This window comes from Sturnira hondurensis, unplaced genomic scaffold (genome assembly GCF_014824575.4).
Source record: "Sturnira hondurensis isolate 20B ecotype Veracruz unplaced genomic scaffold, ASM1482457v3 Scaffold0009125, whole genome shotgun sequence".
NCBI classification, from domain to species: domain Eukaryota; kingdom Metazoa; phylum Chordata; class Mammalia; order Chiroptera; family Phyllostomidae; genus Sturnira; species Sturnira hondurensis.
In genome coordinates, this window is record NW_028081756.1 from 961,692 (window position 1) to 985,507 (window position 23,816).

A 23,816-nucleotide genomic window follows, 5' to 3' on the forward strand; every position below is an offset into this window, starting at 1 on the left:
GCAAAGGTGGGAATAGGCCTGGAAGCAGTTAAACAGCCAGGAGGTTATTGTAATGGTCCAATTAAGAGATGACAAATGTTGACAGCAGAGTGATGGAAAAAGGGACTGAAGGAAGGGAGACAATGTTAAAAATAGGTAAATTGTCCCCTGGCTGGAGTAGCTCAGTGGATTGAGCGTGGGCCTGTGAACCACATGATCACGGTTCGATTCCCAGTCAGGGCACATGCCTGGGTTGCAGGCCAGTTCTTGGCAGGGGACACACCAGAGGCAACCATATATTGATATTTCTCTCACTCTCTCCTTCCCTTCCCCTCTAAAGATATATAAATAAAATCTTTAAAAAAATAGGTAAATTTTTCATGTGTCCTTTATACTAGTTCCTGTAAATGGGAGGGAGGTGGGGAGTACTGGGGGGCAGGGGGCTGGGATGGGAGTAAAAGACAGAAAACTGTACTTGAACAACAATTAAATAAATTAATTAAAAAATTATTGTATTGTTGTTCAAGTACAGTTGTCTGCATTTACCCCCCAACATTCTCCCCAATTCAGCTATCCTCACCTCCCTCCCCTGCTTTGGCCCTGCCTTGGTTTTGTCCATGTGTCCTTTATAGTTGTTCCTGAAAACCATTCCCACATTTCCCCCAATTAACCCCTCCCACCTCCCCTCTGGTTACTGTCAGATTGTTCTTAATTTCAATGTCTTTGGTTATATTTTGCTTGCTTATTAGTTTTGTTTTATAATCTCACCTTCCACTTAAAGGTGATATTATATAGTATTTGTACCTTACCGCCTGGCTTATTTCACTTAGCATAATGCTCTCCATTTCCATCCATGCTGTTGCAAAGTGTAGGAGCTCTTTCTTTCTTTCTGCTGCTTAGAATTCCACTGTGTAAATGTACCATAGTTCTTTAATCCATTCATTTAATGATGGGCACTTAGGTTGCTTCCAGCACTTGGCTATTGTAAATTGTGCTTCTATGAACTTTGGGGTGCATAGGTTCTTATGGATTGCTGTTTCAGGGTTCTTAGGATATAATCCAAGCAGCGGAATTGCTGGATCAAAAGGCAGTTACATTTTTAGTTTTCTGAGGAAATACCATGCTGTTTTTCACAGTGGCTGCACCAGTCTGCAATCCCACCAACAGTGCACTAGTGTTCCTTTTTCTCCACAACCTCTCCAACACTTGTTTGTTGATTGGTTTATGATGGCCATCCTGACTGGTATGAAGTGGTATCTCATTGTGGTTTTAATTTGCTTCTCTCTGATGGCTAGTGATGCTGAGCATCTTTTCATGTGTCTCTGGATCCTCTGTATGTCCTCCTTAGAGAAGTGTCTGTCCAAGTTCTTTGCCCATTTTTTAATTGTGTTTTCTTCCTGGAGTGGAGGCGTGTGAGTTCTTTATATATAATTTGGAGATCAAACCCTTGTCCGAGGTATCATTGGCTAATATGTTTTCCCATACAGTTGGTTTTCTTTTCATTTTAATGCTGTTTTCTTTAGCCAGGCAGAAGCTTTTTATTTTGATGAAGTCCCATTTGTTTATTCTTTTCTTTATGTCCTGGCTCTAGGAAACATATCAGTGAAAATATTGCTGTGTGGAATATCTGATATTTTCCTGCCTATATTTTCCTTTAGGATTTTTATGGTGTCATGACTTATACTTTTATCTACCCTGAATTTATTTTTGTGTATGGTGTAAGTTGGTGGCCAAGTTTAATTTTTTGGCATTTATCTGTTCAGATCTCCCAACATCAATTGTTGAAGTGTATAGCTATTATTGACTGTGAATTGCTAAAACCACACCTGTTAATTGCAAAGATGTACTAGCTAACAAAGCAAACCAACCATTAATATTACTTGTCATGTACATAAAAAATAATTTCAAAGGTCCTGGCTGGTGTAGCTCAGTGGATTGAGCGCGGGCCTGCGAACCAGAGGATCGTGGTTCGATTCCCAGTCAGGGTACATGCCTGGGTTGCAGGCTGGTTCCCTGCAGGCCAACTCCCAGCAGGGGACACACAAAAGGCAACCATACATTGATGTTTCTCTCCCTCTCCTTCCCCTCTAAAGATAAATAAATAAATAAAATCTTAAAAAAAAAAGAAAATGCTTTCTATATTCTAAAAAAATAATAATTTCAAAGACAAAATAATTATATTAAAGAATGTTAAGTTAAAAAACAACAAAAACTGATGTTCAATATTTCACATAACATTAATCTACTAGAGACTTACAAAATATCACTTTGAATTGCTAAGCCTAAAAACCCATTATACAATTACCAAGACAATGGTAAAACACTGATTAAAGATGTTTTCTGGAAAATGCTGAGTAAATATAGGGATGAGCAAAGTAGGTTCACAGTTTTGAGTATAAAAACAGAGTTGTTCCTGTATTATTATTTATTAATTACTGTATTATTATTAACCTATTTTTCCCACCACTGTATGTGGCCAAAGAGTTCAAATACCATTTACTTTTTTAAAAGTATATTTTATTGATTACGTTATTGCGGTTGTCCCATTTTTCTCTCCCCTTTATTCCTCTCTGCTCTGCAGACTTCGCTCCTACCAGAACCCCCACCCCTGCAACCCCTTAGTTCATTTCCATGAGTCATACATATACGTTCTTTGGCTTCTCCATTACCTATACTATTCTTAACCTCCCTCTGTCTATTTTGTACCTATCATAAGGGGTGGAGCCTTAGGTATTCACCAGGGCAGGGCAACCCACATTGCTGTGTTGTGGTACTGTATAGGGGAAGGGGTCAGAGAGGGAACAATGCTACTTACTTGGCTCTTGCCTCACTTTCAGCCACTTTCCAGGCTACCCACAAGGTAATTGGGTCCTTCTGGTACTGATTTCTGGGTGGGTGGGTGTGTGTATGTTCTAGGACCCTGTGGTCTCTTCAGTGAACTCAGCCTCCTGTGAGGCAGGGAGTTTCTCCTGCATCTGAAACTCCTGAGGATTTTTATAGCCAGAGGTTTTGAGGTCTTTTCCTGCGCTGGAACCCTGGGTTGCACAGTCTGTATCACTCCCTGGTTGTTCCTCCCAGTTTATCCGCACACAAATGTGGGACTGGCCAGTCCACCAGTTCACCAACCTGGTCCTCCAGTCTGTGCCTTGCCATGCATCCTCTCCCACCCCCACTGCCCATCTCTTCCCTTCCTACCAGTTTGGATAAATGTTTTTCCTTTAACTCCTTGCTTGTCAGACTTCCATACAGTTCAATTTTCTGGCAGTGCTGGTTATTTTTTGTCTCTAAATTTGTTGTTGTCCTTCTTTTGGTTGTGTGAGGAGGCAAAGTATATGTACTTATGCCTCCATCTTGACCAGAAGTTTAGCTCTAAAGTACCATTTTTCTAATGACACCCCAGCCTGAATTCAGGGACTGGTTAATGAAATTGAGTGGTACTAATTTATGAAACAAAGTAGGAATTTATTTACTATTGAAACTTAATGAACCATAGGTATTGCTTACATAGTAATTCTCTCAGTATGTATGTGATTTGAACATGATGAGATACAAAGGAATAATTTCTTTTTGCAGTTGGATTACTGACAAACACTACTAGTTGTAAACTGTATAAAATGCAAAGTACTAACTATGCATTGTCAACAAATGTCATTTGGAGTTTTAATTTTGTGTACAATTATGTACTGGTAGCAGAGCTTCAATGACTGGAAAACAGTTGAAAGTAGTTACAGAGACTTAAAAAAAGGTAAACATGCCTGCCTGATGAACTAAATGGTGTGCTTTGTGGGTGGTATATTAAGAATATGGATCAGTCACTTCATGATGTGATCATATGGTAACTGACAATAAACAACTGTTACTGCATGCTGCAGATGGTGAGAAGGGAAAATTCTCCATAGAATGAGAAGTCTTAACATTTCCAAAGGTTCCAGGATCTTTAAGAAGCCTTGGTTAAAAAATAAAAATGGCTATAAAAATAATAATGAACATAAATAGGTAGTGACATATTTTCAGATTTTCATATCCTTTAGAATCATAAGTAGGCTGGTACATAGCTTGCAGCGTGTGAGACTTCCCCAGGTGAGTTCCACAGCATGCATACTGGTCTATGGCTGCTCAACACCAAAACACTGGGCTTGCTCTTGGATGGTAGGGCAATGCATCAAACTGCCTTGAGTGTTTCTAAATGCTTACTCTCAATTTCTGTAAACTTATCTGCAGCAGGTAACAAATATCCACAGATTGATACTTGTCTGAGACCACATTTTGAGTAGCTCTACAAAATTGCTAGAGCAGAGAGGGGCATTAGTAAGAAGATTTGACAGTTTAAGACTCTATTGGAAAGCTAATAAGGAAACAATGGATGTGCTGCCTATTTTTGAACCACTGTATTTCATGAAACTAAGAATCCTTGATTGTAAAATGCATACTTCTACACCACAAACAAAAAAACACTGTCAAACTCTCAGATAACTCACTATAAAACACATTTAGAGTTTAAAGAAAGGATAACATGGGAAAAAACAGTGCTCCTTAGGATCATGAATACGGTTCCCACAAGGGATATAAAATAAAGGTAAATATTAATATAAACAAACTACTTAAGAAATTATGATGAACAACATATAAAAATTATACTGATAAAATTTGTTATGGGAATAGGTAACATCAGGCTCAAATGTTTAGCATTTTTTATAGCACTTGTCTTTATTTTGGGCCAGACATTTTATATTTATTCTTTGTCATAGAGCCCTGAATTTGCTCTGAAAAACCATTCCTCTCTCATTCTCTGCCATATGGCCTGGAGTAGTCCTCATTGGCCTACATGGACCAGAATCTCCCACAGTGACTCATTCAGTGAAGGGCTATAACTCAGTGGAATACAGTGAAATGTTAGAAAACACTGGGCTCAAGATTCTGAAAAGAAGGAAATTTCCTCTATCCTTCAGGAGTTACTGGGAGAGGCCATTTGTCTACCATCCCACATAATTTAGTCTGAGGATGGTGAGTTCCATAGAACCCATGCAGCCATTTGCTGCCACAGGGAGAGCCTGTCACTGTCTGGGTGTAACTATATAAAGTCTGAGAGAGGAGAGTCTGACATTTGTTCTGTCAACAGAAGTCTGCAGAATTTGTCTACCAGGGAAAATGCTGCATAGCCCCTGTTTTCTCATGGCTGAACTGGGTATTTTCATATTCCTTGTGGTTATTAATGGTAAGAGCCACTTTTCCCCCAGTGCCTCCTTATTCTGCAGCACAGGAAACATTTTTTTTAACCACAGATCTAAAGGCACATTTCTTACACAATTTAATCAATGATAAAGGTATTAGTATAATCACCATATGTCGAATCTCTTAACTGATTCTAAATTAAGAGAAGAGCAAAGAATTTCTAAAAATGAACTCAAACACAACAACATTATTATCCTTATTTTACATATGAGAAAACTGGGTTTCAGAGAGGATGGATAATTTGCAAAGTCACTAAAAATCTACAGTATGTGGTAAAACTGGCAGTCCAACCCAGAGAACCTCTTACTAACTCTGAAGTCTACATTTTTTCAGTGTGCTCACATCCATGTATTTCAGTTCATTAAAAATACGTACACTTCATTGACATTCTCTAACTAGATTATAAAAACTGTATCTGTGAAGCAGAGGGCAGAAAAAGGAAAATGAACTCACATTTACTGTGTACTAAGCCATTCATTCACATTATGTACTTAACCCTCACATCCATCTCCAGGAACCTGCAGCAGTTAAATAAGAAGCAAGTACCCAAAGCTCACATCTGTATACTAAGTTGCTCTTGAAGGCCATATATTAGTCTTCAGCTATAAGAACGCTGTTAAAACTAGGGTGTTTACTAACATGGGTTTATCTGCTTAATTCACACACTTACTGAAAAGTTCTTTTCAATGGCACAGAACACAACATCCACACATAGGAACACCCCTGTCCGGCCCACACCAGCACTGCAGTGAACAATGATGGGTCCTGTAAGGTGACTCTTCCTCACAAAACGAACATATTTGATAAAACCATCTACTGAGGTAGGAGTGCCGTGGTCTGGCCAGTTAGTGAACTGCAACTGTTTTACAAAGTGACTCGTTCCAGTCTGTTGAAGAAAGAAGAGAGAGAGAAAGGGATTGAGAGAGAAGGAGAGAGAAGGAGAGAGAAGGAAGTGGGGGAGAGAGAAGAGAGATTTATCAACCTCTTATACTAGAGGCCTCACTTCAATTTCTAATATACCAATAATAATAATAACAACAACAACAACAACAATAATAATAATAGCTATGTAGTAATACAATAAAAATATGAAAACTAACAGGTAACATGAATTAAGCACTTATGCTCTCAGTATTGTGCTAGGAACTTCATATGCATTATCTCTTAATTCTCACATCAATCCTGGGAGGTGGCACTGTGTGCATTTCATTCTCATTTTACAGGTAAAAAGGTCAGGATTAGAGTGATTGAAAAATGTATGCTAGGTCAGGAAGCTCACATGTTTAGAGCCAGGATTGTCATTCAGACCCCCTGAATCCAAATTGACTATCTTCCTTCTGCACCATGAGGCTTCAGAAAAAATAAAAATCCATCTATCTTAGCTCAAGTATTATAATACTAAATATAATTAAAACAGGTAGGTGCTATCAAGTTCCTTGACTGGGGGACCAATCTTCTCTGGCAATGAGGATAGGGTGGTTCATGGCCATGTGAGTAGACTGTGGCTACCACTCTCATGCTGAACACCCTGGAAGTAGAGTCATGAAACTCTCCTCAAGGTTGACAGATAAAACACTTGGAGTTTACCCATCATTCCTTCCAAAGGGATCACACTTTTCCCACTTGAAGTCCTTATTTTACTTCACTGAGGACACTTCTTGAAAAACTAAGGATGGGTTTCTCACTCTTCTGTTTCCCACAATACATCTTTTTTCCCTAAGTTTGAAATAGAAAACTCAAGTCTCATTCATTAATTAGTACATGAATCTCAGTGATGAAAACAATACTTGGAAATCCTGTGAAGGCATGAAGTTTAGGATAACTCTCATCCTATCACATATTTCAGGGATTAAATCTCTCCTGCTACTGTTGACCTTTAAAAGTGCAAAAAGGTGGGCCTCACTTCACTGCTTTCCTGACCCTATGCCATGAAGACAGAACCCCTGATGCAGATTCTCCAAACATGAATTACATGGTACTAAGGCCCGTGGGCCTCAGCCCAAAGGCTGCTGTCCTACAACGTCTTGCCAATACTCCATAAGCGGGCCCCAGAATTTGAGTCCTTGCAGAGAGATCACTCATCTGTGCCTCCCACCTGGCCTATATTCTCCAAGCATACTGTCCTGCTGCCATAGCAGGTATCACATGGCATTTGAAATTGATGTGCTTGGTGTCTTCCTTCTACACTAGACTGTAAGTACTCTAAGAGCTGAGACTGTTTCATACCTCCAGCACCTGACATAATATCTGGTTAATAGGAAGGAATCATCAGGTATTAGGGAAATGAGGGATGAGGCGAATCCCCAGGTACACAGAGCAAGCACAGCGCCCAGCACGCAGCCAACAAGTTCTGTATCTATGTTAGCCATTATTATTCTTGACCTGCCTGCTCCTCAGTCTGGGCTCTGACCCTCCCCATACTCTTCAAGTTTATATTTTCCCATCCTTTTCTACTCCTCTGTATCTTCAACTTCTTTCTTTGCACTCAGGTCCCCCATCCCACAGTAATCTCTTGGAAACCCCAATCATCTCCCTAAATATTCCTTCCATTTCCTTGCCTTGTCTCTCATAGGCACTTTACTTTCTGAGGGCCTCTCTGATCAAGGCTACCTGTTCTCTTTTGCCCAAGTACCACAGAGCACAGAGATTAGGTTACCTACTGCTTGCTGCCCACTCCTGTTTCCAGTACACTATTTCTTCTCCTTAAATAAACTTCCTCTTCCTTCTGAGTTTTATACCTCTTAGCTTCATCTACTTCCCCTTTCCATCTTTCTTATTGGGACAATTCTTAATCCAGATGTTACCTCCTCCAGCAAACCTTCCCCAAAACACCAGGTAATGCTAAGTACTTCCCTCCCAAGTCCCCAACCCCCCCATACAGACCTCGATATTACCACTGAGCACAGTTTTTTGGAAGGAATTATTGGTGAACGTACCAAACTCTCCACTCAGTAAGCAGTTAACAGTGCCTTGGAACACTGATTAATTAGCACAACTTAAGAATTCGATACATATCTGTCTCACTTGGCAGAAGCAGCCAAAGTACCTCCTGAGATTAGGTAACTTTCAATACTTGTTCTCCTCACCCCATTTCCCCTTTTCAATTTTTTCTCTCTCCAGCCAGAGTTTGGTTAAACACAAGTAGAAGTGGTAGTGTCTTAGTTTCTGGTACCAGAGAGAATTAAAAATAAGTTATTTAAAAAGTATTCCCAATCTATATCTTATCATACTCCTAACTTATTGTCCTGACACATGCACTCATATAATGAAATATATATCTCATACTGATTTTAGAAAACTTACAGACTTCCTCACAACTTGAAGTACTCGAATGATGAAATATTGAAGTATTTGGTAGTTCTCCAGGAAGATTCGACAGTTTTTCAATTCCAAAGGCTTCTTATTGGAAATGGGCCAGTAACGGTGGCATTTGGTAATTCCATTTTCTATCTCTCTGGTTATCATGACAATAACATTAGAGTTATTTTCCAAAACCATTTGCCAAAAGTCATCTGTGGTATCTGGCAGTGGTCCTTGGGTAGCAATATAAAAATATTCTTCTCCAGAATTGGTTATTTTAATATAACTAGCATTAATGTAGTCCTTGTTTTCTCCAAGAGGGACACGTGTTGAATCATCTGTTACAAAAACAGAAACATACAACCAGATTTCCTGAAAGCATTTCCTATAGATAAATCCATTTATATCTTTGACCAATAGAGGATGGCATAGGAGTCTCTTTTCAAAAGCATTATTTGAGTCCACAAATTTAAATTCTTCCTTCACCAAAACGTATTGACATGATCTAAGAAATAAACAATTAGGGGAGTTTTTGTTCTAATCAATTTCTACTAAACAGAGAAGGATTCCACCAGTATCCAGACAGTTTGATAGACTTCTGTTAGAAATCGCACAGGGAGGATTATGTCAAAGGAGGTACCTGCTAGTTTGCAGCTAAACACAGCAAAGAAGGAGCCCTCTGAAGGAGCAGGTGAATAACATTCTCCTACTCATCTGGAGCATCAAGGCCAAAGCAGCAGGGACCAGGGGAAAAATACCAATAACTAAGAACTGAAATAGTTGATCAAAGATACATACTAGGATTAACAGAATTCTATCAATGCCACACACATACAAGGCAACTATCTGTTATGTTGATCCTCAGCCTCCGCCTGGTGAAGTGGCATATTAACCAAAGCAAAGATATGGGGAAAGGGTGCTATATAGAGGATTTGTTCCAAGTAAAAGGAGAAACACCTAACACAAGTGTTACAACAAATATAAGAGGGGGGAAATCTAGTCACTTGACTCACTAATAAACTCCACCGGCCTGGGTGCTCTTTCTTCACTGTATAGCAACATCTGGAGCTCTGGCTCTACCACTGTTCACAGACAGAGCAAATGACCTCAGAAAAGGAGAGACCCTCCCTGCCATTTAGCTGTCACACCAGTAGCCTCTCCCTACTACACATGGATCACTTACCTATCAAACATGCTATGACCAAGATAATTGAAAAGGAGTTTACATGATATCTGACAGAACCCTTCTCAAATTCCAACACAAATAGCAAACACAAACCATTCCTTGTAAATATGAATAAATAGGAAGAACAATCACTAGATGCATAAAGATAAGATATATGGTATTTCACAAAAGGAGACCATTCTGCAGAATCATAGCAAATGCCTTCCTTTCTATAAGAGGAAGGAATGCTTAAAAACCTCCTATTTATATTTTATATATAAAGAACTTATACAATTCAACACCAAATTAAAAAAAAACAACATTAAAAACCCCCAAACATCTCAATTTAAAAATGGGAAAGGATCTGCATAGACACTTCTCCAAAGAAGACATAGAGAGGGCTCAGAGAATATGAAAAAGTGCTCAAAGTCACTAATCATCAGAGAAATGCAAATTAAAACTACAATGACATACCACCTCATACCTGTCAGAATGGCTACCGCCAATAAGTCAACAAACAAGTGTTGGTGAAAATGTGAAGAAAAGGGAACTGTCATGTACTGTTGGTAAAAATGCAGATTTGTGTAGCCATATGGGAAACAGTATGAAGTTTCCTGAAAATGTTTTAATAGAATTGGCTTTTGACCCAGTGATCCCACTTCTGGAAATATAATCTTAGAAACCCCAAACACTAATTTAAAATAATATATGCACACCTATGTTTATTGCCACATTATTTACAGTAGTCAAGATCTGGAAGCAGCTCAACTGTCTATCAGTAGATGAGTGAATAAAAAAGCTATGGTGCATTTACTCAATGGAACACTGTTCTGCCATAAAAAAGAAGAAAACCTTTCCTTTTATGATAGCATTGGTGGACCTAAAGATTATGAATCTAAGTGAAATAAATAAGTCAGAGAAAGAAAAATACCACATGATCTCACTTATATGTGGAAAATAATGAACATAAACTGATGAACAAAATAGAAACAGAGGCATAAAACAGACTAAAAGGTGTCAGAGGGGTGCGAGTTTGGGGGATTTGATGAAAGAAGGTAAAGGGATTAAGCAAAAAAAACCCATATGATGAGGTCTTTCCAGAAAGTTTACAGTCATGTAATATGAAAAATAGAGACATTTACTGAAGAAGATACAAGATACAAACACATTGTACAAAGGACAAGGATGCCTCAGTCCCTTTCAAAGTAGGCACCTTGGGACCTCACACACCCAAATCACCATCAGCTGCCCCTTTGTATTTTCCTGAATCTCATTTAAGGTCTGAAATCTCTTCCCTTTCAAGGTGATTTTAGTTTGGGGAAAAGTCAGAAGTCTCAGGGCACCAAATCTGGGCTGTAGTGGGGCTGAGTCAACTGAGTGATTTGATGTTTTACCTAAAAACTCTGCAGGAGACATGACACATGAGTGAGTGCATTGTGATGAAGCTGCCAATCACCAGTTGCCCATAGCTGCAGACTCCTGAATCATCTGAATAGTTTCCACGGAGGAATGTTCAAGCTTAATGCAAAATTTGATGCAAATTTGTTGTTCTACTCGCTCAATCATTTTGAATGTGACAGCCACACAGTACACATGCTCACTCAACATTGTCTACCAACCCCAATGAATAGTATAGTGAAGTCATCATTGTTCATGAATACATATTCTAGTCTGCTCTCATTGGCTTCCAGATTACATTGATATCATACAAACCAAGAATGTGGATGAAAAGAGACTTTGCTTTGGGTGATGGGTACACCATGCAGTATGCAGATGATGTTTTGTTAAGCTCTATGCTTGAAATCTATATGGTTTTGTGGCTCAATGTCATCCCAATAAATTCAGTGAAAATAAATAAGAACTTCTATTTACATTTTAAATGAAATCCAAGAGAATATTATGTTATCATTTAAAAGGATAACTGTTTTTTTTACATAAATATGCTACATTTTTTAATTGTAAAGGAGGCAATAAGATAATTATACTGAGATCTTCCACTATATATGTACATATATATATACACACACATACACATGCATCATATATAAAAATACAATAAACAAAAAAACTAGCAAGCATTCATCAAACTTATACACTTCAACACCAAATTAAAAAAAAAAAACAACATAAAAAAACCAAAAACAACTCAATTTAAAAATGGGAAAGGATCTGCATAGACACTTCTCCAAAGAAGACATAGAGAGGGCCCAAAGAATACGAAAAAGTGCTCAATGTCATTAATCATCAGATAAATGCAAATTAAAACTATAATGACATACCACCTCATACCTGTCAGAATGGCTACCATCAATAATCTGGAAGCCAACGAGAGCAGACTAGAATATGTATTCATGAACAACGATGACTTCACTATTCTGTTCATTGGGGTTGGTAGACAATGTTGAGTGAGCTAACAGTGCACATTTCATTATTTATTTTTTATAGTAAATATGAACTACTTCATGATGGAAAAGCATTTAAAAAAATTTTTCAACTGGAGATTAAATCTGTGAAAATTAAATAATCCAAAATAATAAAAGCTTGTTTTCAGGTAAAAAACCACAATTACTGAGAGGGTGATGTCAGCATCACAGTGGGGTAAGAAGACTCCATTGTTTCTCCTCTTAAAATGACAAGTAAGACAATTGCAACTCAACAAAGGACCCCCTGCTCAGCACACAAAGATGTCAGAAAGATCCACCCATTAGAATGGAACTGGAGAGCATTATACTAAGTAAAATAAGCCAGGTGGTGAGAGACAAATACCATATGATGTCACCTTTAAGTGGAACATAATCAACAAACAAACAAGCAAGCAAAATATAACCAGAGACATTGAGATTAAGAACAGTCTGACAGTAACCAGAAGGGAGGTGGGGGGATAATGGGGGGAAAACTGGGAAGGGTTTTCTGGAACAACTATAAATGACTCATGGACAAAACCAAGGGGGAGAATCAGGGGAGGGAGGTGAGGATGGCTAGAGTGGCTGGGGGTGGGGCAGAGTGGGGGGACAGTATATGCAGACAGCTGTTCTTGAACAACAATACAACAGTTTAAAAGAGGAAAAAGGAATATCTGAAGGTGGGCAGATTTGAATGAGCCACAGAGGCTGACAGGAAGAAGCATTAGGACAGTAACTGCAGATGCAGTTCACAGAGGCTTCAGTGAGGGCAGCAGTGGAGGAATCTGGCTGCAGTATTCACATTTGAGCCTGGAGGGAAAGAGAGGCAGAGTCAGTGATTCCTTTTGAAAGGAAAAGTGGTTCCTTTTGAAAAGGCAAGGTGGTACCTGAGAAAATGAAAAGTGGTTCCTTTCCCCTTTCCCCATTGCAGCAGATTCCTTCCTCCCCCAGGGATGGCTGGGAAGCTCTCTCTTAAAACAATAGATCAATTCTGACAGCCATTGCTGCAAGAGGGGTAGAGACACAGTTGCCTCCATAGCATCGTGTCAGAGGCCAGTAAATAAAGCTAAGAAGCCTTCTACAGGGCACTGGTGCCCACAGCTGTTGCTGGCAGTGGGGTGGGGCTGCCTGAATTTCACCTTGCTTCCCTAAAAAAGCCAGATAGAGATCACTGAGGTGCCTTAAATTGTACACTGAGGCTGTGAAATCATGAACTTACCCCCATCCTTCAGCCCATCTCATCCTGGCAGAGATCAGTAGAGGCAGTGGAGATGTTTTCAGAAACACAGGAGAGGCAGACCATTAATAAGAAGGATGTAGTGCTGAGAGCTCATAAAACCAGTTTTCTGCCATCCACCACATACCTCCACCACAGTGGTAGTGTACCATAAACAAGATGAGCTGGCTACACAGAGAACAGCCAGCATCTCAGTGGATACACGCATTTTTCTTAACAAAAGTGATATAGCTCCACCTTAGTCCCAGAGGTACAAATAGTGCAGTAAAAGAAAACAAAACTTGTGCTAACACCACCTACTGAAAAACAAAAGAAAAAAGTACCCTATGTCTTAACCTGCTGAATTGTTGAGGGCAAAACAGTATTTAAAGAAGAAAAGAGAGGTCACTACCCCAAGTGCCCAGGCAGAGAAACAATCCATCAAATACCATAAACAACCAAGTTAACATGGAAGCACAGAAAGAAAATGAATTCTCTAGAAACCAAATTCAAAGTTACAGAAGACTGTCACTTAAATGTCAGAATTTAAGATTGCAATTATGAAGACATTCAGTGAGATAAAAGAGTGCTTAGAAAAAAAGTTCAATGATCTTAGGAAGAAAATTAGTGAATAAATGCCGTGCTTTATCAGAGACTGAAAATATAAAAAAAATTCTGGAGCTGAAGAACACAATAAATAAGATGAGGAATGCATCAGAAAGCATTCAAAACAGCAAACCAAGTAAAAAAGGATTAGCTCAAAGACAGAAACTTATATGACCCATGACTGTCTGACTCCCTTACAAAGAGCAACCTGGGCATAATAGATATAGCAGAAGAAGAGAGGGAGTAGGAAACAAGAGCAAATAGTCATGCAAGTCAATGAGAACTTCCCAAACCTACGAAAAGAGCTGGATCCTGGAATCCAAGAAGCTAACAGGAAACCTACTTATTTCAATGCAAAAGACTTTCTCCAAGACACATATTAAAACTATCAAAAGTTAGTGAAAAAGAATGTTCAAAGCAGCAAGGGGCAGGAAACAAGACTATAACCCACAAAGGAAACCTCATGAGATTATCATTAGCTTTTTCAGGAAAAACCTTACAAGCTAGTAGACAGTGGAATTAAATATTCAAATTATTGAAAGAGGAAAACTACCAGCCAAGTAGAATATATCGAGCAATATTATCCTTTAGATATGAAGGAGAAATGGACTTTCCCAAAAAATAAGAGCTGAGGGATTTCTTATAATGCATGACCTGCATTATAAGAAATTCTGGAACAAAAAGACAAAAGTATACAAAACTTTCATATGACAGAGAGACCAAAGCAGGGAAATGCAGCTTTTCTTCAGAATAGGGTATTAACTATAGCATGGAGGTTAAAGGGGAAACAAGCACTTTTTAAAAAGACTGTAACTCTTGAAATTTGGAAACAAAAACACAACAATGAAAAGGCTAATTTGTGACAACAAAACTATAAAAGGGGAGGAGAAAAATAACTGAACATGCACAGGTGAATAGAAACAAAATGCAATCAAAAGAAAAAGGACTATTAAATGTATGAAACATATTTTACATAAGACTAATGGTAACCACAAAACCAAAATACTACCAGAAACAATAAAAAATATAGTAAAGTTTAGGATACAAAATCAATATACAAAATTTATTGCATTCCTATACACTAACAAGAAAATATCAGAAAAAGAAACAAATAAAACAATCCCATTTACAATTGCAATACAAAAGATAAAATACCTAGGAATGAACTTAATAAAGGAGGTGAAGAACCTGTACACTGAAAACACGGTATTCTTTAAAAATGAGGAAGAACAAGAATAATAAAAAATTATTTTAAAAATGAGGAACATACAAGGTATGTTCATGAATTAGAAGAATTAATATTTTTAAATGTCCATATTACTGAAAAAATATATAGACTTAACACAATCTCCAGCCAAATCCCAATGGCATTTTCTGCAAAAACAAAACAAAACAAATCTCAAACTTGCATGGAGTCACAAAGACCCCAAATAGCCAAAACAATCCTGAGGAAAAAACTAAAAAGCCTGAGGTGTCACATTCCCTAACTTCTTATTATACACAAAGCTACAATAACCAAAAGAGTATGTACTGGAAGAAAAAGAGACACACAGACCTAAGGAACAGAATTGAGAGCCCAAAAATATGGGAAACTAGGGGGAGTGCAGGAAGATGGCGGCAGAGTAGGACAAAGGATTTTGCTTCCCTCCACGTGCTGGAGAAAGACCAGGCTGATCTGTGGAGGAGCGCAGCAGATGCCCAACAGGGACCCTGCATATAGGAAGGCAGGACTCCAGAGAGTGTAGCGGACACCGAATGACCAGAGGCCGAGGAGAGGAGGTGACCACAGATCAACAAGGTACGAGGGAGCAGCATAGAGGCGGCGGCAGGCCCTCTGCCAGGCCGTGCCAGGGCCCTGGCCAGCTGCCGCAGCTCTGAGAGACGAGGGTGGGTAACAACAACAACCTTGGGAGAGAACTAGTCAGTGGCACCCTCCCTATCTGGAAGGGCACAGATTGGAAAACACCAGGAAAGATTGGTTTGCCTGTAGTGGCATAGAGAGGAGTGGGCATTGGGAAGCAAACCAGAGAGCTCTGATAACCTTTGGAGTCAGCATGTGGTTGCTGATTTGGGAGAACTGAGAGTGCCCATGGATTACCTGTGGTGCGGGGCCTGAGCCAGCTCTTGAACAGGCTCAGGGAGCCTCGGGCTGCTGCCAGGGCACCTGGAAGAGAGCTAGTCACCAGTTCCCTCCCTACCCAGCCGGGGGCAGACTGAGAAGCACTGGGAGTCAGGCCGTGGTTGCCAGCTTGGGAGAATTGTGAGTTTCCCTGTGGGTTCAGGAACAGCACTGGGAAAGGTCCATGCCCAAGCCTGCAAGGCCAGGAAAGCCTGGCTGGGAGTGCGTGCCCTCATGCCAGGCCAGGAGTGAGAAGCCTGAAGAAAAATCTGCTCTCAGTGGGGTGCTGGAGAGCAGCACCAGTCTGGATCTTGGTAGGGCACTGCCGAGACCAGTGAAGTTCACTGAGAAGAGAGAAAGGACACACTAATAGCTCCTCAGGCTGCTGTAGCAAGTGAGACCAGAAGAAAACGTTTGACCAGCTGGAAACCAACAAGAGGAGTAGGTGGAAGTGGAGAACACCAAGAGACCTGCAGGAGATTGCACCACTGAATTTCACAGGTATCCTACCACAGAAGTTCATACCATAAATCCAGTGAACCAGAACAGATCAATTTAAGAAGCTGAGGCCAACAAGAAGAGTATCACAAACAATAGGAAAACAAAGAAACAATCCCCAAATGAAAGTAAAGGAGGAAGTCTCAGAAAGAATGTTAGATGAAATAGAGGCAAGTCAACGATCAGATATTGAATTCAAAGCACTGGTTATCAGGAAATTCAAAGAGCTTACAATGAGCTACCAGAAACTACAAGGGTGCTACAATGAACTGTCCGAAAACTATATCAACATGAAAAAAGAAATAGAAACCATCAGCAAAGGGCAAGAGGAAATGAAGAATGCAATTTCTGCACTGAAGAACACAGTAGAAGGTATGAAAAGTAGGATTGATGAGGGAGAAGATGGCATAAGTGAGCTAGAGGACAGGCTAGAAAGAATATCCGGGAAAAAGCAAATGATGGAAAAGAGAATCAGAAAGAATGAGGAGGGTTTAAGAGAAATGCAAGACAATATGAAATGTAATAATATCCGAATAACAGAAATACCAGAAGGAGAAGAAGAACAAGCGATAGAAAACCTAATTGAAAGAGTAATAACAGAAAATTTTCCTAAGTTGAGAAGAGATAAAGTCACACGAATCCAGGAATCGCAGAAAGTCCCAATCAGGTGGAACACAAAGAGGCCTACTGCAAGACACATCATCATTAAAATGGCAAAATTCAAAGAAAAAGAGAGAATCCTAAAGGCAGCAAGGGAGAAAAAGGAAGTAACATACAAGGGAGTCCCAATTAGGTTGGCTACTGACTTCTCAATGGAAACATTCCAAGCAAGAAGAGAATGACAAGAAATATTACAAATAATGAGGAACACAGACCTACAACCAAGGCTACTTTACCCAGCAAGGCTCTCAATCAAGATAGAAGGCCAAATAAAGAGCTTCCAAGACAAAAGAAGTCTAAAAGAATATGCCTCCAACAAATGAACTCTACAAGAATTACTAAAAGGGCTGCTTTAAGGAAAGGAAGGAAAACAGAGAGACAGAGGGGAACAGAGGTACATAAATGGCAATAAATAAGTACCTTTCAATAATAACCTTAAACATAAATGGATTAAATGCACCAATTAAAAGACATAGAATAGCTGAATGGATAAGAAAGCATGACCCACACATATCCTGCCTACAAGAGACCCACCTCAGGTCAAAACACCACCACAGACTAAAAGTGAAAGGCTCAAAACAAATTTTCCAAGGAAATGGACAAGAAAAAAAGCTGGGGTAGCAATTCTCATATCAAACAGAATAGACTTCAAAAAAAGTGCCATAAAGAGACACCCAGAAGGTCACTTCATAATACTCAGAGGAAGAATCCACCAAAAGACATTAACATCATAAATATATATGCACCCAACATAGGAGCACCCAAATATATAAAGAAAATCGTAGAGGACCTCAAGAAAGATATTGACAGCAACACAATTATAGTAGGGGATTTTAACACCACACTGTCAAAAATGGACAAATCTTCCAAACAAAATATCAAAAAAGATATTGCAGCATTAACTGACACCCTAGATGAAATGGGCCTAATTGATATATATAGAGCCCTCCATCCCAAAGAAGCTAATACACATTCTTTTCAAGTGCACATGGAACATTTTCAAAGATAGATCACATGATAGGACACAAAATGATTCTCAACAAATTCAGGAAAATAGAAATCATACCAAGCATCTTCTCTGAACACAAGGGACTGAAATTGGAAACTAACCCCAAAGGAAAAGACCCAAAACACCAAAAAGCATGGAGACTGAATGGTATGCTATTAAACAATGAATGGGTCAAGACTGAAATTAGGGAAGAAATCAAAAAGTTTCTGGAAACAAATGAAAATGAACTCACAACAACCCAAAACTTATGGGACACAGTGAAGTCAGTCCTGAGAGGGAAGTTCATAGCGATACAGGCTTACCTAAAGTAGATGGAAACATTTCAAACAAACAACCTAACCAGACGCCTGCAAGAACTCAAGGAATAACAACAAAGACAGCCCAGAGAAAGTAGAAGGAAGGAAATAACCAAGATCAGAGCAGAATTCAATGACATAGAGATTAAAAGCAATTCTAAGGATCAATGAATCCAGGAGTTGGATTTTTGAAAAGATAAACAAAATAGACAAGCCTTTAAGTAGGCTTATCAAGAAAAGAAGAGACAGAACCCAAATAAACACAATCAGAAATGAAAGAGGAGAGATTGCAACTGATACCACAGAAATAGAAGGGATTGTAAGGAATTACTATGCAGAACTGTATGCCAAGAAATTTGAAAACCTAGGTGAAATGGACAAATTTCTAGAAAAATAGAATCTTCCAAAACCCAATGAAAAAGAAGCAGAAATCCTGAACAGGCCCATAACAGCAGATGAAGTTGAAGCAGTAATCAAAAAACTCCCATCACACAAAAGCTGTGGACCGGACGGTTTCACAGGAGAATACTTCAAAGCTTTTAAGGAAGAGCTAACCCCTATTCTTCACAGACTATTCCAAAAAATCCAAAAGGAGAGAAAACTCCCAAACTCTTTTTATGAAGCCAACATCATCCTAATTCCAAAGCCAGATAGAGACACAACAAAGAAAGAAAATTACAGGCCAATATCACTGATGAACATAGACACTAAAATCCTCAATAAAATATTGGCAAATCGAATCCAACAATACATCAAAAAGATCATACACCATGACCAAGTGGGATTCATCCCAGGGATTCAAGGATGGTTCAATATTCATAAATCAGTAAATGTAATACATCACATAAACAAAAGCAAAGACAAAAACCACATGATCATATCAATAGAGACGGAAAAAGCTTTTGATAAGGTACAACACCCATTTATGATAAAGGTACTCAGCAAGGTGGGAATAGAGGGAACATTCCTCAATATAATAAAGGCCATATATGAAAGACCTACAGCCAACATCATACTCAATGGGCAAAAACTAAAAGCTTTTCCACTAAGATCAGGAACAAGACAAGGTTGTCCACTTTCACCACTTCTATTCAATATAGTATTGGAAGTTCTAGCTGCAGCGATCAGACAAGAAAAGGAAATAAAAGGCATCCAAATCGGAAAGGAGGAAACAAAACTGGCATTGTTTGCAGATGACATGATAGTGTACATGGAAAACCCTATAGCCTCTACCAAAAAACTGCTGGAACTAATAAATGAATTTGGCAAAACAGCGGGATACAAAGTCAATATCCAGAAATCAAAGGCATTTCTGTATACTAACAATGAAACAGCAGAAGAAGCAGATATCAAGAAAAAAATCCCATTCAATATAGCAAAAACAAAAATAAAATATCTGGGAATAAATCTAACCAAGGAGGTATTGGACCTGTATGCAGAAAACTACACAACACTGAAGACAGAAATCAAGGAAGACACAAACAAATGGAAACATAGTGTTCATGGATTGGAAGAATTAACATCATCAAAATATCCATACTACCCAAAGCAATGTACAGATTCAATGCAATACCTATTAAAGTACCAATGGCATATTTCACAGACATAGAACAAACACTTCAAAAATTTATATGGAATCATAAATGACCCTGAATAGCAGCTGCAATTTTGAAAAATAAGAACAAAGTAGGAGGGATCACAATACCTGATATTAAACTGTATTACAAGGCCACTGTAATCAAATGAGCCTGGTACTGGCAGAAAATCAGGCACATAGACCAATGGAATAGAACAGAGAGTCCAGAAATAAACCCAACTCTCTATAGTGAATTAATATTCGACAAAGGGGGCAATAACATAAAATGGAGTAAAGATTGCCTCTTCAACAAATGGTGTTGGGAGAAATGGACAGCTACATGCAAAAAAATGAAACTCGAGCAACAACTTACACCATACACCAAAATTAATTCAAGGTGGTTAAAGGATTTAAATATAAGCCATGAAACCATTAGAGCCCTAGAGGAGAACATTGGCAGGAAAATCTCAGATATTCCATGCAGCAATATCTTTACTGATATGTCCCCTAGAGCAAGGGACATAAAGGAAAGAATAAACAAATGGGATCTCATCAAAATTAAAAGCTTCTGCATGGCTAAGGAAAACAATATCAAGATAAAAAGAGAAGCAACAGCTTGGGAAGACATATTTGGCAATGATACCTCAGACAAAGGTTTAATCTCCAAAATATACAAAGACCTCACTGGACTCCACTCAAAGAAGTCGAGCAACCCGATCAAAAAATGGGCAGAGGACTTGAACAGACAGTTCTCCAAGGAGGACATACAGAGGATCCAGAGACACACGAAAAGATGCTCCATATTGCTAGGTATCAGAGAGATGCAAATTAAAACCACAATGAGATATCACTGTACACCATTAAGAATGGCTATCATAAACAAAGAAACAAACAACAAGTGCTGGAGAGGTTGTGGGGAAAGGGGGACCCTAGTTCACTGTTGGTGGAATTGCAGACTGGTACAACCACTATGGAAAATAGTATGGAATTTTCTAAGAAAACTAAAAATGAACGTGCCTTTTGACCCAGCAATTCCACTGTTGGGAGTATATCCTCAGAACCCTGAAGCACCAATCCTAAAGAACCTATGCACCCCGATGTTCATAGCAGCACAATTTATGATAGCCAAGAGTTGGAAGCAACCTAGATGCCCATTGGTAAATGACTGGATCAAAAAGCTATGGTACATTTACAGAATGGAATTCTATGCTGCAGAAAGGAAGAAGGAACTCCTATCCTTTGCAACATCATGGATGGAACTGGAAAGCATTATGCTGAGCGAATTAAACCAGATGGTGAAAGACAAATACCATGTGATATCACCATTAACAGGAATCTGAACAACAAAACAAACAAGCAAGCAAAATATGACCAATGACACTCAAATATGGAAGAGGCTGACAGGGTCCAGAGGGGAGAGGGGGAGAAGCATAGGGGGAAAGGGGATGGACTCACATGAACAGGTATAAAGGACACATGGACAGTAACTAAGGTGGGGGGCGGAAATGGGAGGGAGGTGAGGAGCACTTGGGTGGGGGAGCAGGGCTGGGAATATAAGACAGAAAACTGTACTTGAACAAGAATTAAATAAAAATAAAAATTAAAAAAATATGGGAAACTAACTTTCAACAAAGGCATTAAAAGCATACAATAGGAAAAGGAAAGTTTTTTCAGTAAATGGTGTGGGGAAAACTGGAAAGCCACATGTAAAAGAATGAAACTAGATTGATATCTGATACTGCACACAAAAATTATTTCAAAATGGATTAAAGACCTCAAACAATACAAGACATAGAAGAAAACATAAGCACTAAACTTATCCACCTGGGATTCAGAGGGTCTTTTGTGAACTTGACCCCAAAGGCACAGGAAATTAAAAGAAAAGTGAATGAGACTACATCAAACAAAAAAGCTTCTGCACAGCACAAGAAACTATCATCAAAACGAAAAGGCAATCAACCAAATGGGAGAAGATATTTGCAAATTATATATCTGATAAGGAGCTGATATTCAAAATACATAAAGAACTCATAAAACTGTACAATAAAAGAGCAAACAATCTGATTGAAAAATAAGTAGAGGACATGAATACTTACTTTTCTCAGGAATAAATACAGATGGTCAACAAACAGAAAAAGATGCTCAGCATCATTAGTTATAAGAGAGATGCACATAGAAACTGCAATGAAATACCACCTCACATCTGTTAGAATGTCTATTACCATTAAGACAAGGTATAACAAGTATTGGAGAGAATGTGGAAAAAAAGAATTGTTGCATGCTGCTAGTTGGAATGTAAATGTAAATTGGTGCAGCTACTATAGAAAACAGTATGGAATTTCCCCCCAAAATTAATGATAGAACTATCATATGACCCAACAATCCCTCTTCTGGGTATTACCTGAAAATTTTGAAAACACTTATTCATAAAGACACACACACACACACACACACACACACACACACACACACACACACATATATATATCTCCTTATGTTCATTGCAGCATTACTCATAATAGCCAAGACATGGAAAAACCCAAGTATCTTTCAACAGATGACTGGATGTGGTACGTATGTGATGCCTGCCCAGGAAAACCCAACCATTGTTAATATAATAAGAATGATATGCATGACATCAATGCAAAGTGGCAGCTAAGGACAGTGGACTGCAATGTGCATGCATGGATGAGCAATGATGACTTCACTGTGCTAGTCAGTGGGGGTGGTTGATGCCATTGAGTGAGCATGTGTGCTGCGTGGCTGAAACATTCAAAATGACTGAATGAGTAGAACATCAAATCTGCATCAAGTTTTGCATTGAGCATGAACATTCTTCTGTGGGAACTATTCAGATGATTCAGAAGGCCACAACTATAGGCAACTGGTGATTTTCCTTGCTATGTACAATGTTTCTTGTGTCTTGTATCTTCTTCAGTAAATGCCTCTATTTATCATAGTACCTGGATGGATACCTTCTGGACAGACCTCATAAACAATGGTATACTACTCAGTCATAAAAGTATGAAATATTTCCATATGCAACAATATGGACAAATCTTGAGAGTATTATGCCAAGTGAAATAAGTCAGATGTAAAAGGACAAGAACCATTTGTTGAAGATGCTATTTTTACTCCATTTTATGTCACTGCCCCCTCTGTTAAATATTAATTGACTGTAGAGACTCGGGTTTAATTCTGGGCTCTCTGTTCTGTTCCATTGGTCTATGTGCCTCTTTTTATGCTAGTACCAGGGAGAACTGGACAGCTATGTGCAAAAAAATGAAACTTGAGCACCGACTTACACCATAAACCAAAGTATATTCACAATCAATAAAATACTTAAATATAAGCCATGATACCACTAAAGTCCTAGAGGAGAACATAGGTAAGAAAATCTCAGATATTACACACAGCAACATGTTTACTGATATGTCCCCTAGAGCAAGGGTTATAAAGGAAAGCATAAACAAATGGGAGCTCATCAAAATTAAAAGCTTTTGCACAGCTAAAGAAAACAGTATTAAAATAAAAAGAGAACCAGCCAAATGGGAAAATGTATTTGCCAATGATACTTCAGACAGGGGTTTAATTCCCAAAATATACAAAGAATTTACAGGAATCCACTCTAAGAAGACAAGCAACCCAATTAAAAAGTGGGCAAAAGACTTGACCAGACATTTATCCAAGGAGGACATACAGAAGATCCAGAGGCACATGAAAAGATGCTCAATATCACTAGCTATCAGAGAGATGCA

General features: G+C 38.8%; 1 protein-coding gene across 1 annotated transcript in view; it reads right to left on the reverse strand.

The window, feature by feature from the left end:
- Nucleotides 1–23,816, reverse strand: part of PTPN20 (protein tyrosine phosphatase non-receptor type 20) — a 105,026-nt gene that overhangs the window by 5,809 nt on the left and 75,401 nt on the right. The window contains exons 8-9 of the mRNA XM_037056654.1: nt 8,515–8,849; nt 5,882–6,097 (exon numbers count right to left, since the gene is read on the reverse strand). Of these exons, the coding sequence (XP_036912549.1) occupies nt 5,882–6,097; nt 8,515–8,849 (551 nt within the window). The remainder of the gene's footprint in view (nt 1–5,881; nt 6,098–8,514; nt 8,850–23,816) is intronic.